The sequence below is a fragment of the Humulus lupulus genome, chromosome 8, assembly GCF_963169125.1.
Source record: "Humulus lupulus chromosome 8, drHumLupu1.1, whole genome shotgun sequence".
In the NCBI taxonomy this organism is placed as follows: Eukaryota; Viridiplantae; Streptophyta; class Magnoliopsida; order Rosales; family Cannabaceae; genus Humulus; species Humulus lupulus.
The window spans coordinates 45,125,323-45,141,874 of record NC_084800.1 but is presented as its reverse complement, the minus strand read 5'-3'; the positions used below and the strand labels follow the sequence as shown (position 1 = coordinate 45,141,874).

Sequence of the window (16,552 nt, the reverse complement as noted above, 5' to 3'; positions counted from 1 at the left end):
GGTAGAAGAAATCAATCAGAACAGTTATACATATATACTCTCTCTATAATAAATATATACATGGACCACGCTCATCATGAATAATTAAATTAAAAGCAGTATGGTAATTAAATCTATGGTCCAAATGATGGATCGGCATGCATGTGCCCTAACACACCCTTTATATTATTCTACTCGACCTCGACTATACACACACGCCGCAGCACACAGAGCTGGCTGCTAGCTAGCTCACGAGCCTCGCGCGGGCTGCGACATGTAAATGCCTCTCGGGCATGGCTTTCACGTGTCATCTGGACCAATTTACGTCTCATTTTCACAACGCCAAACTCAAGGTGGTTGAAGGGTCATGCAGTAATGTTACCATAATGTTGTATTTATATACATACAAACCCATTATTATTAAGCTTTTTCTATGATTTCATCAAGAATAGTATAATTAATAATCACGTTGTATTATTATCTTTGAACGATGCCCTAATTTAATATTTTGTTAGAATAAACTTAAAGATATAATTAAGGAGCTTGGGGAAAACAAAAAGATCAGGAAAGAGTAGTCGGCAGCTATAGCCAAAAGGAATTAATTAATAATTAGGAAGGCGTTAAGGATGATATATGTGGGATGTGATGGATCAGGGAAGCAATTATTAGTTGGAGGCCATCTTTATTCGATCGGTGGTCCTGAGATATCAAAGGGATTTTAGTCCAAGTTGATACAATAAAATTCTCAGATGTTGATTAGTCTCTCTCAGATAGTGTTATATATATCAAAGTTTGAAGGTTGGTCATTATAAAGATTCGCTTTATCATTAGTATATATATGTGTGTGTTTGTGTATATATATATATATGTGTGTGTGTGGGTGGTGTATATGTGTGTGTATGTATGTGTGCTTCATCTATACCATCCGGTCGGACTAAAACCCACATAAAACAAATCTTTAAACTTTTATAAATATCCCTCCTGATCATCATGATCAGTTGCATCAACATTAATGCTATTCTCCGGGAAATTTAAAATTAAAGAAACTGGATATATGTACAATGTATCTCCATTTTTCTAATTTTCTATAATGTATATTTCTAACTTTTCAGTACTACAACTATAATATGCTATTAATCCTTTTCGTTTCAAATTACTAAAATAAACACCCAAAAAACAAAAGATTTTTTTGGGATATTAATTAAATGGCACAGTTGGGGGTCCACACATTTCTCTCCTTTACTTTCAATATATAATCGATATCTTGCCTACTTTTTGGAATTTCTTTATTAAGGATAATTCATTTCATTATGAAAAACAATTTTTAGATTAAAATACTGTTAACTAACGAATTAAATTTCCATTTTGAACCAAACACCATTATATAGTTTTTTCGAACACTTTATATTTATATATATACACTCACACACGCTCCATATTTTTCTATGGTTAATTGTTTAATATTGAAATTATAATTAACGGATTGTAGAGTTGGACACTACTGATCGATGATGATAATAATATTTTGGGTGATATAATTAAGATTTTGTCCTTCATTATAACAAATAAATAAATAAACAAAAAAAATACTAAGAGGCCACGTTCGTACAAAGAAATGTAATAAAAAAATTTCCACGCACTATAATTCATTTTCCAAATATGATGTATGTATACATAATAAATAGTTTTATAATTCAAGTTTGATTTATATATGTAGTATATATATGACTTCATGCTTCACCCATAAAAATGTCATAAATGTTTTCAGACCCCATCCAAGAATTGACGGGGATCCTTACTAGATGTGGCGTAGATTGTATGGAGTGCCAAGAAAATAATGGTGGTCCGGACTAGTAAGAGATGAGGATAGAAAGGGATGAGTGGTGAGGCATTGAGATGTGAACAAATAATATGTATGTACATGCTGAAATATGTATATATATATATATAGCCTTATATCAGTGATCATTAAAAATATAAACTGCTCGAAGATATATACATATATATAATATATATATATATATATATAGAAATGAACCTGATCAGGGCCACTTTCACATTCATGGGACCTTACGATGCCATAAAGAATTTATATATATATATATATATATATATATATTTATATATTGCGTTTTTCTCCCAATATGTGTGTGTAAGATACAAAGGTGGTCCCTAACTATGCTATATTTTGAATGTTTCTGCATCTGATGTATACATAATATATAGTGAATAGTATGAACTTGTGCATTGATAAATTGACTACTCGTTTCATTCCAATATTACACATTATATGATTACTTGGGCAGTCTAACCATTTTTATTTTTTTATTTTAAAACGAAGTTTTCAGTAGTCCATTTCAAGCTTCAACTCTCAACGTAAGGGACAATTCAACATTTAATACATCAAGTCAAACTGAAGCAAAGAAAAAATAATTTTCATTTTATTTACTAATATATACAACAATATAAAATATCGAATACAATGTAGTTTGCTGGACTCCACGTACGCACCAACACTACTAGTAAATACACAAAGCTACTACCAAAATTCAAAAGCAACCAAAATAATATTAATAATTAAAACAAGAAGAGGAAAGAAGCCACTCACTAACCCTTTCCTATTAATATATATAGAAATATGACAATGTACAAGATAATCCAACTCACTAACTAAAACAATTAATCTACGTACCCAGCCAGTTAGTACATACCATATTTGAATATTACCCACTAAATAAATGTATTTTAACCTACTATTCATATTTTCTTTTTCTTTTTCTTTTTCTTCTTCTTTTTCAGCGGTACTCAGGGAAGATTAGCATCTTGTCAAAAGGGACCATATACATAATATAGGAAAATCTGGGGTGCACCCCCAAAAAGGGTACCCATCTCCAGTTTTTAGCTCAAGAAGTATTTTCGGTGCAAATTATTTTTCATGGCCGTGTAGATCAGGGAGTTATTTAGAGCATTCTGCAAATTTTCATGAAATTGTGAATAATTTACAATGCCGAAAAAAATGTTCAAATAGTTTATTGCACGCATGATTTTTTTATGCGCATGAAAATTAACTTATTTGAACATTGTTTTCGACACTATAAATTATTCAAAATTTTCAAAAAAAATTACATGCTGCTCTAAATAACTATAATATACAAAAACCATAAAATAAATTGGGCCAAAAATACTTTTGGAGTCAAAAACTTAAAAGGGTTGAAACGGTGTGCTTTTTCTTTTTTGAAGTGCACAAAACTACCTTAATATATATGCCTTAAAAAATGATAATATATATAAATTATTGTATAGCTGATATGGTAGCTGGCTGGCTGGCGCTATAGGTAGAGCTAGTTGATGTTGGCGGTGTCGGTGGTGTGGCATGAGTAGTAGAGTAGTATAGAATAGGGTTGCAATTAAAGGGCACGGAATTATGCGTAGCGGAGTGATCATCAGCTTTGCAGCTCTGATCATAGATGTCTTGTGCTATTCTGGTCGCATCCGCTGATGCCCCAAGCAGGCCACGCTGAGTAAACCCCACCGCATACAGTCCGCATTCCCCTTTCCACCCATTCGGGATACCTTTCCGAGGCATTCCATTTTTCTCACTGAACATTTTCGTCTCCTGTCCATGACAAATAATACACCAATATTACTTAATATATTACTCACCATACATACATACATATATGTTTAATATCCGGACGAATTAAAATAAGCAAAATCATGATTGGTAGTACATGACTGTGCAAGATCAACTTTTTAATTTTGTGGCAGTTTTATTTCGTTCTGTCTCTGTCTTTCTCTCTCTCTCACTCGCACATACATACATACATATATTTATGTGTAGTTTACTCGTGTAACAATATAATATTACATCGGAATTGTTGCATAATAACTAATTAAAACAGCACCACACCATATATATATGTGGTGAGGCAAATGATCATCGCTTGTAATGCGGTGTTTAATTATCAATTACATAGCTCTGTGGGGTCTATATCGCTTGATTTTTAACATGTGATAATATTTGTGATGATACATTACCACTGATCATTATGATATAGTACTATATTAATATACTGCTAAAAAATCTAGCTTTCTTTATTTTGTCTTAATATATAAACAACCTAGCATTACTTACATATCAAGCATGTTATTCATATATAATATATATATATAAGTGTATTTATACCTTCAGCCAAGTCATAACATTACTTTTGTAGCCTGTTGCTAAAATGATGGCATCGAAATTCTCTACTTTCCCATCTATAAACTCAGCAGCATGTAGTGATAATCGCTTTATGACCTTGCAAACCTACATTACATAGATCAAAACACAAAGAGAATGAACATGTTAAATACATTTACACATATGTTTTCTTTTATAATTATTCACATCATCATTACAAATTAAGAGTTAATTTAGCAACCTTAATTTCCCCAGTTTTGATCTTAGCGAGTGTTCCAACATCTAAAACGGGAGTTTTGCCGGAAATGGACTTGAGCTGAAGAGGGCCGACCTCTGGTCTAGTTAGTCCCAATTTGGATGTGTCGCCAAGCAACAAACGTGACATTAGAAGTAAAAATCGATCCACAAGGCAAACTGGTAACCACTTAAGTAACCACATGGATAGTCCAAAAGTTGAACTTCCTAACATCTCTTGCGGCAATACGTGCACCTGCACTCATTAGGACATTAAACATATAATTTATTAAAAGGGTATTCATCATCTTTTATTATTTTAATTAAAAAAAAAATCTATAACTAAAGTGGAGATGATTAGCAGGCCCCCACGCTGGAGGGTTTTTTTTTGTGTGTGTGTTTAAGTTGGATGGACATGAATGCCACCCATGTTATGTTTTGATGTTTTAGAATCTGTAACACTGACTATATATGATTCTTTACAGAAATTTTTTATTTTATCCAGAGAAAAAGTATGTATATACTGTGTGGTATAAGATTTTGAGCTGTTTGCGCATGCAAACGAATTTCGATAAAGCAAAATCACAAGAAGGACATCTTTCTTTTACGAGTCAGAGTACTATAGTAATTTTTATATTATACATATTATATGTAATAGCTGTGCTAGCTATATATACGAGTCTTCGCCTATTTTGGCTTATTACGCCAAATTAAAAAAGGTTATGCAACGCACCAATAAACCTAGCTTTAGCTAACTCTAGTTATAGCCGCAAATTACACCACGTTTGAAAAAGTTGTTGAGCTAAAACTAAGAACTTTTAAGCTGATGATATGGAATTGGATTTGTATTAATTTCAATTTGTAAAGGAATAAAACAAGCTAAATTCCACTAGCCTCCATTTAGTATTATAATGATTTTTAAGAGACATGACTAACTATTTACTATATAGTTCTTTGAAACAACAAGAGAATCACTACATAATTGAAAAATGGTTAATTTAAGATGTGGAGATATCTTTTAGTTATGATAGATATACGAAACAGCAGCAAGTTAAATTAGGGTTTTCATTTACTTGTACGAATAACATTAATATTATATATAATTGTGAAACGTATAATGATATTATTACATATAGTATATTACTATATATGATTGAGTTTTGAGTAAAATTAGCTCACCGAGTCTCTCACCACAAGCGAAGGACGAGCATTATAGTTACACAGATCCAAGCAAACCTCCATCCCCGAGTTGCCGCATCCAATCACCAAAACCTTTTTCCCGCTAAACTGCTCACCGCTCTTGTACGAGCTGGTGTGGACTACAGGGCCACCAAAGCTACGTATGCCTTCGATCTCCGGCAGGGTCTCCTCCGCATTCTCTCCCGTCGCCACAATAAGCCATTGGCTTACATACTCGTCGATGATGATCTCGGCATGACCATCATCGTGATAATCCTTTTGATGATGAGAACCGGGTGCCGTGGCGGTGGTGGAGCCCTTGACTTGCCAAAGCCCGCCTCTGTGGTCGAACCGAGCACTCTCCACCCTCATGTTAAAGATGGGTTTCAAATCGAAGTGGTTGGCATAAGCCTTGAGGTAGTCCAAGAAATGTTGTTTAGTAGGGTAAGTTGGAAAATTGGAAGGGAATGGCATCAGTGGAAGCTGACAGAATTGTTTGGGAAGATGAAGACGGAGGCGGTCGTACGTTTTTAGCTGCCATAATGATGCTATGCAATTTGCCCTCTCGAGGATCAAGCTTGGGATACCTTTCTCTTTCAGACAAGCCGCTGCCGCCAAACCCGAAGGACCTGCCCCGACTATGATGGGTCCTGGAACCCATATTCGCCTTCTTCTAGTAGCACCACCACCACCCGGCGCCGTCATCTTATCGTGGACTAGTTTCCCTTCAAATTCTTTTAAGTGGTCCATTAATGGCAAAACAAAGAAGAAAAGAAAACCAATCCAATTTTGGGTTGATGATGAGCAAATTACCTCACAGCTTTATATATATATATATAGGTGATAATATTGACTGGGATTCTCTAATGGATTCCGGGATATTTGGAAAGTTGGGATTGGAGGAGAAAGATTTGGAGTTTCTGAGCAAATATTGCAGTTTGGATTTTGTGTACCAGTGTTTGGAATTTTCTGGTGTGTTCAATGAATATGGAGATTGCTTGAACAGATAGCTAGAGGTAGCTACGCATATAGCAAACAAGGTAAGGCCAGAAATTAGCGAAGAAGATGAGATGACTTGTAAGGAGGAGTCAAAGGAGGATGACAGAAAAATACAACAAGTGTACAAGTTTATCATAATATTAATTAAAACTACTGAACTGGGATTCGAGATATATGTGTGTATGTATACTAATATATATACACCTACGTTGGAGCTGGAATAATGGTATGAGTGGTGAGGGTTGTAAAACTAAGTGGGGCATATCTCTCTAGCTATATCGTAGGCAATAACTACCGTTTTATAACAAACAACAACCAATTTTTTTTCTTCACCCACTTTTTAGCGAGAGGGGCAAGAAAACAAACATTCTGGTTCAGGACATTTATCATATAAATATATTCATATATATATATATCAAATAAAAAAGCACATAACAGCCAAAAAAAATAATGGTGGTGTGTCCTATGTACTACTATAATACTCTCTACTCTATCAATTACTATATATATAGTGTAGTTCTCGGTACAAAAAAAAAAAAAGAGTACATTTTGATTCTCTGAAAATATATTTTTGAAGCAAATTTTATTTATAACTGTGTATATTATAATTATTTAAAATATTTTGTAAATTTTTAAAAAATATCAAATAATTTAGTACTAAAAAATAGATATTCAAGCTACTTTACACGCGCGCGTAAAAATAAATTACACATGCAACAAAAAAAAAATTTTGCCAATGTAAATTATTCCATAAAAATCTAGAGATGAAGTGCACAAGTATGTTCCTTTTGGGGGTGCACCCGAAATTTTCCAATATATAAATATATGCTTTGTTTATCATTCTACTGGTCTGGGCCCAATTGTACGGTTGTATTGTAGAAGTTTTGACAACTAGGATGAGCAAAATTCTAGCGGCTAGTTTATTCACATGGGAGAATTATAGTAATAAATCATAGAACATGATTTACAAAAGAAATAAATATAAAATTTAGGTTTGTTTGTAATCTTTCACCCCTAAAGTCAAAATTAGACAATTGATAATTAAGAGTTATCCATAATCCTTCATAATTACACATAATTTGTATTAAATGGAAGAAAATGCTGAAATCTAGCTCATAATACAGAATATTAAGCATGACTTTCTCTAGGGCGCACTCTAGTACGTACTTAGGTATGTCGTTGACCACACAAGTTACTTTATATTTCCTTGAGGGCTGGTGAGTTAGAGAGCGACAAAGCTCGTGATCAACTAGTTTTAGCCGTTCGATATGGAGACTAATCTTTCAGATGATGAAACACTTGTGTTTCCTATATATTTGGCCATCCTATTCCTAGGCCTAGTTAAAGATCACTTTTTGGTTGGAGCAGTCCAAATAGATTCTCTATTCTATTTTTTAAAATACTTAAAAATAAAAAAAAATATTCATTTTTTTATTTTACTTTTAAGTTTTATATTATATGATATATCAGTTTCTCTATATATTTCTCAATATCATTTAAATATTATATATTTAAACATATTTTATTAATTAAAGTAAAATAAAATATTTAAAAAAATAATAATAAATATATATACTAAATGGGAGAGAAAAAGCTTATAGAGAAAATTAATAATATTAAAATATTATATAAATGTTATGTAAATATATATATGGATTAATTAGAGTTTGTGGATAGCTATTATAAATATATATATAAAGGAGCTGATAGAAGATGTTTTTGTGAGTTTTAGCTAAATATTACATAAAAAGGGTATTACAAAATACATCACCAAAACATATATTTTTTATAATTTACCTCAAACTTTTACATTATACCATACATTAACTTCTCTATTTTTTCTCTACATCATTTAAATATTATATTTTAAAAAAATATTTTATTCATTTTAAGAAATAAAATAATTAAATATAATAGTATCACACTCATATATATACAAAAGTTTATAAAAAATAATAAAATATTTATAGCTTGATGAATAGTGTTTCACTACATATAGAGAAATACTATTGATTTAGGTAAAAAAAAATATAATTTTACATTACCTATCGGAAGACCATTTAACAATTTTTTTCTCTATATTATAAATAATTAGACATTTTATCTCATTTATTGGGAGTGCTCTAAGGGGACACAATTTATGGAAGTTTTAGGATATTTACATTCTCCAACAAGTTCAAATTCTGAGTCATCATTCTAATGTCATAAATTTATGTCTAAGCAAAATTGATTTAAACAAGCTTAAATATGTATATAGTTTTAAAATTGATGTGATAATTCGTTAATTAGATAAAAGCGTAGACACCAAAATATGAGAGGGTTTTCAATTCTAAATGTATGTGTAATATGTTATCGTTAGGGAAGAATTGAGAAGATCTTATTATTAAACGTCAGCCACATAATTAGTAGAGGATTAATATTTTTACTAAATCTCTTTTGAAGATTGGAGAGAAAGTAATGTGTATAGTTTGTATTTTAAAATGTTCATTTTATATTGGGCTCGTTTGGTTAAATTTTTGTTTTTGAATTTTTTAAACATAAAAATAAAAATATTATTTTATTTTTGTTTTTTTATTTTAGAAAAATAAAAATATGTTTAGTAACTATTTTTGTTTTTTGTTTTTAAAAACAAAAAATAATAAATGTGTTTGATAATTTTTATTTTTATTTTTTGTTTAATAATATAATATGTTGATTTGAAGAAAAGAAGAAAAAAAAAATTAAAAACTATTTAAAAAAAAATTTTAAAGTGAAAAAATTCTATTTTTAAAATTTTAAAAAATAATAAATAAAAATATAGTTACCAAACATATTTTATATTTAATTATCAAATTTTTAATTAATTAAATAAAAAATTATTATTTTAATTGTTACCGAACATCACCGCTATATTCCTTTATTTGAAAAATTAACAAAAAAGTTATTAAGAACCAAAAACTTCAGATTTATGTCAAATCTTAACCCACTTTGACTTTTATAATTCCTCCTTCCTATTTTCAATTACTTTACTTGAAACTCTTTTTTTCGTAGGCTATATGTGCGCCCAGAAAAAGGTAGCTTTCATAAATCGTGTAATATTATATATATATATATATATATATATATTTATATATATATATGTATATTATGAGAACTCCGATCCTGTACTTTTTATTAACTATAATGTGAAAAGTAGTTGACTAGTACTACATGTCCTTTTGTAATTGGTAGAATTTATCATATTGTAACATTAATTTCAAGCTTTAACAGATCGAATCCAACTAATGTATTTATCAAAGCTGGTATATCACAGCATGCAGTAAGTCTTATATAAAAGTAATTAATTTGGTGACACGTACTATAGATTATAAGTTTTACAATAATAAATTTGTAATAATGCTTCATTCAAAAAATTTGTATTAATGCTTAGTTTAATCCCCTCATGTGAAAATCAAATATCTATTCCTTTTGTAATATATAATTATTACAAGATAACGGAGAATAGATATTTTAGCAACTGGCCGGATTTAGCAAATATATATTATATATACTTGCTTTAGAAATTATATTTTGGTAGTGAAATAATAAATCGTCTCCACTATTGATGATGATATCATATCATATTATATATGTATATATATATTATAGAATTCCCCAATCATTTCCAACTCTCCCAAACTTGTTTGGTGCATTTAGTGGGATCATAAATGAGACTCAAAGTAAGTCTATTTTTCTGAAAGCCCCTGCACAAGTTCCTTATATCACAGTGTCCACTTTCTTTGGGGGCAAAAACTTTGCAAAGTGGTAGCAAATGTACCCAAAAATAGTCGGCCCATTTTTTTGGAGAATCATATTAGTATTATTTTCCTACCTTATTGTTGGATTTTTCACAATTTGGCACATATATAACTATATATATAATCTTTATCCATCCAATTAATTCTTTGCTTCATTTTCTCCTATCTCACGCGTACGTACATGAAACAACATTATTTATCATTGTAAATTCCACTTCATCAATTACACTATTCACTAGGCTAGATCTTTTTCCTTTTCTTTAGTCGGTGAATGATCTTTCTCGAATAAGAGCTATTATTTGCACAAATGGAATACAGTTTGAATCATCTAGTATCTTTTCATTATTAAAAATAGTCACAATTTTGTGTTACAATCACTCTCTAGATCGAATGCTATCTATATAGCATAAGGATTCGAATTATAATAAATAAATAAATAAGAGAAATAAAAATATAAATTCTCATAGATATCACGCGTATAATCTCAACTGAAAGTTCACATAAAACTACACAACCTCACTCAATACTTATTAATAAAAGACTGAATAAAGGCTTTCACACCATTAATTCATATTCTGAAAGGCACATGGGTATTAAAACATTTGGACCCAAACGGAGAGTACTATTAATGTTCTCTATTATAGATATAAAAATAGAATTGTTAAGTGGCTGGTGCCCAACGACACAATAAAGTATCATACTATTACTTGTACAGTTCTATATTGGGTCTACTAATTAATTATAAGGTATCACCACATATAGTGTTGGACACATTAAAATGTCAAATATCACACTCATATAAAAAAGAAAATTTTAGTTTCTACACGTCATAGGGGCTATTAAAAAAATTAATTGATGTATTCACATAACATTTTAGTGTTATTATTTCCTTTATTTTCAAAAATTTCTCTATCATTATTTTTGCACTCAAAACTTCTTATTTTCTCTTCTCTCTCTCATTTGGTTTTCTCTGAAAAATGGCACCCACAACACTACCATCACCACACTCCATCCTTTCTCTTTATCTGAAAATGGCAGCCACACACCACCTCTCTACCCCTTTGACTCTCATATCTCTAGCTTTCTCTTAACTTTTCCATGGAAGTTACACAAAAGAGACACATAATAGTTTTGAATGATTGAGAATTTAACCTCACGACAAGTATCACTTAACACACTAAAAATTACACTTCGAACAGATTTGGACATGATTTTTTTTTTTTTGCGATTTTAATTAGATCTGAAATTCTGAAATATGCAGAAAATCGACTTTGTTCGATGGTGCAAAAAATCCCAAGATTTTCATGAAAATTTAACTTTACTTGATGGATGCTCGATGTGATTCTTCCAAGATGCATAATTTTTCACTCGGGTTTCCATTTTGGTTGATTTGTTTATTGAATTTGAATATATTTTTTTTCGAGATCTACATGTTTGAGATGTGTATATACACATTTGGTAAGTGTAAAACTTGAAAAAATTACAAAATTCAAAATATACCTCACGTTTAAGACATGTTTTGGTATGTTTTCAAGCTTTACACTTCTCAAATATATATAAACATATTTAAAACGTGTAGATCTAAAAAAAAATACACAAATTCATAAGAAAAAAAATCACCCCAAACGGACACCCGAGTAAAATTTTTTGCCTCTATCAGAATATCGTCGAGTACTATTGAGCATGTATCGAGCACCATCGAGAAAAAACTTTTTTTCATTAAAAAAATGTTTGTAGGCACATCGAGTAAAGTCGATTTTTTCATGAAAATTATCTTGATTTTTAAGGCTCCATCGAGCTGACATCAAGCACCATCGAGGAGCATCGTGTGGGGCATGAAAAACATGAGCTTTTATGGAAAAATTGATGAAGCAAGCTCGATGGTGCTCAATGCCTTGCTCAATAGTTTCTCGATAATACTCGATGGTGGCTCGATGCTGCTCAATGTGATTCTTGCAATAAACATAATTTTTCATTTGGGAGTCCGTTTGAGATGGTTTTTTTTTATTTTGGGTATTTTTTTAGATCTACACGTTTGAGATGTGAATATGCACATTTTCAAAGTTCAAAAATTGAAAACATACCAAAACATGTCTTTAACATGAGGTATGCTTTTCATTTTGTATTTTTTTTCAAGCTTTACACTTTGCAAATGTGTATATAAATATTTTAAATGTGTAGATCTCGAAAAACTACCTAAATTAAAGAAAATCACCACAAACGGACATCCGATTGAAAAATTAACCCTTTTGCAAGAATCGCATCGAGTATCATTGAGCAACCATCGAGAAAAGTCAATTTTTCATGAAAATTTTGATTTTGAAGGCCCCATAGAGCTGACATTAAGCATCATCGAGCAAAATCGATTTTCTCCAGATTTCAAAGTTTCCAATATGGAAAAAATCGTGAAAAAAATCTCTAAAATCATTCATAGATATGTTTGAAATGCAGTATTTAGAGTCTTAAGTGAAAGTAACATCACTATATTTGAGAAAAAATTACTTACCCATATATTTATACTCCAAAAATCCTCAAAATGTATGTTTCTTTGGGTATTGTATTGATTTCTATAAGATAGCTGAAGTTATGGAGGCGTAGTTGTGGGTGTCGTGGGAGAAAAATGGTGTGATGGTGGTTGTTGTGAGAGTGAACCGAGAGAGAGAAGAGAAGAGAGAAGAGGAAATAGAATGGGTATTTTGGGGAAGTTAGGAAAGTTTAGCATCATTTTTAATTAGCAACACCCACCAATCATAGAAAATGAAATTTCCTATAAAAATGACCAAACAATATTAAAAACAAAAACATTGTATGATCACATGTTAAACAAAACATGTGAATTGCTAAAAGTAAATGCCCTATTAAAATTTAGAGAATTGCTAAAAGATACTATTAATGTCCAACACCATAAGGATGTGATATATCACTATTGATGCAATCTATTATCAGATCACATACATTTGAATTTAATAAATATTATAGAATATCGATAATTAATTTTAAATTATCATATCATGTGGTGTTAATGACAATACTCTAAAATTTAACTTAGAAACATTTAAAACTTTTGTGATAAGGGAAATATCCCCCTAATCACAGTAGGACACGTATATCATAATGCATTTCACATTTTTTACCATTAACATTTACTTGACTCAACATTAATTAATTTGTTGATGATGTACTCCGTCGACAACTTCTTTTTGACGAGTACGATCAAACCATTATTATTCAAGAAAATCAAATTCTCCAAAAACAGAAAAAGAAGGAAAGCTAGCTATATATATATATATATCTTCTACCAAAAATTGACCCTAGCTATAGATGGGATTAGACGATCGATCGGATCGATTTACAATTGATTGGATGTTTCATCTGAAGGGAATAATGTTTTGTAGTCAACTTAAATGTCAATGAACAGCTCTTTATATAATATGCCGTACGGTGTTAATTACTACTCTTTATGCTACATGTTACATTTGAATTAATTTAGACCATTGTTCGTGCCCAATGTCATTATTAAATCTGACACGTCAAGACCAACCCAATTCCAGATTCCTGTGTTCTATGACCTGAGAAAAGAAAAAAAAAATCATTACTGGTGCTCTTGCCTCAATTATATAATAATCTCAGGCCACGGCCAGTTTAGAATCCCAATATATTAATTACACTATGTTCTATGTGTATTTATATTAATTTATTTATATGTGTATTTTTCTCATTCTAAATTTTTTCTTCGATTTAATATTAGTAATTGATCACCCTATGTAAAAATAAAAGAGACTTATTAAATGTTTGCAATGGTTGAATTTTTTTTCAAAAGCAAATGGTAACAATTACATGTAAAACTGTGGCCGACGTACGTGATGAACACTATTAATAAAGAAAAGATTTGATTCCTCTTTGTTAATGTCAGGACAACATGAAGTCATGAGCTATTTAGGATCGATGATCTTCCTCCATAAATGATGTGGACTCTCTCTTTTTATTCTGTTAAAACAGCAACCATAATTTATTACTCATTACTCTCTCTCTCTCTCTCTCTCTCGTTATAACACTTTATCTATTATATATCTATACATATAAATGTATATTATATATAAGGAGAATCTAGAGTAAAGTGGGCATTTTTAGTACACTGTAGTGGATGACTTTGTTCTAGGCATGCAAATTAATTATATTCTCATTATTTTTTACAATAGATTTCGATGTAATTATAATAAATCTCAGACAAATTTTTAAAAAATTCTGAATGATTTACGATATTGAAATTAGAGTTCAAAATGTCTACTTTTTACACATATAAAAAAAGTCATACATGGGTGCAACAAATAATTTGAACCATGATTTAAGCACAATAAATTATATGGAATTTTTTGAAAGTTTTAGGGGACCTGCTATGACTATTATGAACACTGTCATAAAAATATTAAAATTATAAATGATTTACGTGCTTAAAGCAAGGTCGTACTTGTTGTTTAGAGTCATTTTGTATAATTTTTATTTTTTATAACTCTTTATAAAACTATCCTCTAGACATATTTGATACTACTCTCTCGAAAATTCTCAACACTCTATCTAAAGATTATTTTTCAAAAAATTAAAAAAATTACTATTTTGCATAATTATATTAATTAAAGATTTATCTATTTTCATGAGTAACTCACCTTTTAATTATAACACATAATCCTTTACAACTAAATTCTATTTTAGTTAAATAAAGATTACAATTTTTTGTCACTAATTTTTCAATGAAAGAATGTAATATCTTATGCATAAAATTATTAAAGTAAGGGTAATTAGCTGCTAAAGTTTTTGTTATGTTACAAGTGTAACATTTAAGTCTCTTATCTTTTTTTTTTGCTAGCAAAAGTCTTAAACGTTACATAATTATTGCACATTTTTCCTAATCTGTTATCCATCTATTATAATAGGGACTAAGCAGGAATATTATGGAATATTGCCTTTAAAAAAGAAATATCAAAAACTTAAATGCTTCGATATTGAAAGAATAAGGATTTTAGCTGCCGATTTCCATATAATTACCTTTTTCGAGAAGATTAATAAAAAAAAATTGTTTCTTAGATTTTTTAAGGGCACTATTGACTACTCTAGACAAATTGTGGTTTATTATAAAACTGTATAATTCCATATCAATTTTTTTAATTACAAAATTACGACAAAATAATTTTTGTTTACATTACGTCATATATCAGTTTTTCAAAAAAAATTTCTTTACACTATTTAAATATTACATCTAAATATTTTTATTAATTAAAATAATAGAAAATAAAAAATTTGGAGAGAAAAAGAAAGAAAATTGAATAAAGGTTTTTTCAAAAAATGTTTACAGGAGCGCTAAAAAATCTATAAATGTAGATAAAGAAATTATTGATATTAATCTTTTACATCAATAATTTCCTTCTAGATTTTTAGGGCTCCTTTAAACATTTTTTTTTAATTTTAAATTTTCTTTCTTTCTCTCTCCAAATTTATTAGTTTTTATTTTTTTTATTTATTCTTTTCTACTATTTTAATTAATAAAAATATTTAAGTATATAATATTTAAATGATGTAAAGAAAATATAGAGAAAATGATATATCGTAAGAATAATTATTTTGTCTTAATTTTGTAATTAAAAAAAAGTAATATGAGATTATACAATGATGGAACCACAACTTGTCCAGGGTAGTCAATAGCCCCTTAAAAAATCTAAGAGATCATTTTGTTTATATCACTACTACAAAAACAACATTTTAGGAATACTTTTAGGACTAAAAAATTAAATGGTAGCCAAAGCTTCCGTCGGAGCTCCAACGATGACGGCAGCGCCACCACCCCACGGTGGTGGTTCGGCCCGATCCTTTAGTGGGTTTTGAAGCCCAAAACACAAGGAATGCAGTGGTGGTGGTCATTTGGCTCGGGGTGGCTCGAGGTGGTTGGAAAATGCCCAAAATGTTTCAGAAATCCACATGGTCGTCGAACTTTGGAGGCTCCGTCGACTAGGCTAGGGGCGCGTGAGGTTAAGGGCTCGCGGGGCTGGGGGCTTCGGGGGTCGGGGAACACCGTGGGCCAGGGCGTGTAGGCGGTGGGTGGCTAGAGAGCCGCCGTAAGTGGCTGGGCAGTGAGGTTTCGTGAGAGAAACCCACAAAAGTTTCCGAACTTAGAGGCTCTGTCGACTAGGCTTGGGGGCGCATGAGGCCA

The 16,552-nt window shown here is 30.6% G+C and overlaps 1 protein-coding gene across 2 annotated transcripts; it reads right to left on the bottom strand.

The window, feature by feature from the left end:
- Window positions 1-3,044: 3,044 nt before the first annotated feature.
- Window positions 3,045-6,862, bottom strand: LOC133797029 (indole-3-pyruvate monooxygenase YUCCA2-like). 2 transcript variants are annotated; one of them, XM_062234786.1, is made up of 4 exons: window positions 5,588-6,862; window positions 4,404-4,652; window positions 4,166-4,288; window positions 3,045-3,595 (listed from the first exon to the last, which is right to left on the bottom strand). In XM_062234786.1, the coding sequence occupies exons 1-4, from the start codon at window positions 6,323-6,325 to the stop codon at window positions 3,272-3,274; spliced, it is 1,434 nt and encodes a 477-aa protein (XP_062090770.1). In that variant the 5' UTR covers window positions 6,326-6,862; the 3' UTR covers window positions 3,045-3,271. The 2 variants fall into 2 exon arrangements, with proteins under 2 accessions (XP_062090770.1, XP_062090769.1); XM_062234785.1 differs by having other exon boundaries at window positions 3,050-3,595; window positions 5,576-6,853.
- Between the last annotated feature and the right edge of the window lie 9,690 nt (window positions 6,863-16,552).

Coding starts and splice junctions, on each gene's coding strand:
- LOC133797029 (XM_062234785.1), bottom strand. CDS start 6,325: ATGGACCACTTAAAAGAATTTGAAGGGAAACTAGTCCACGATAAGATG. Junction 4,653..5,575: donor CGCTTGTGGTGAGAGACTCG/GTGAGCTAATTT, acceptor TAATGAGTGCAG/GTGCACGTATTGCCGCAAGA. Junction 3,596..4,165: donor ATGTTATGACTTGGCTGAAG/GTATAAATACAC, acceptor TGTCATGGACAG/GAGACGAAAATGTTCAGTGA.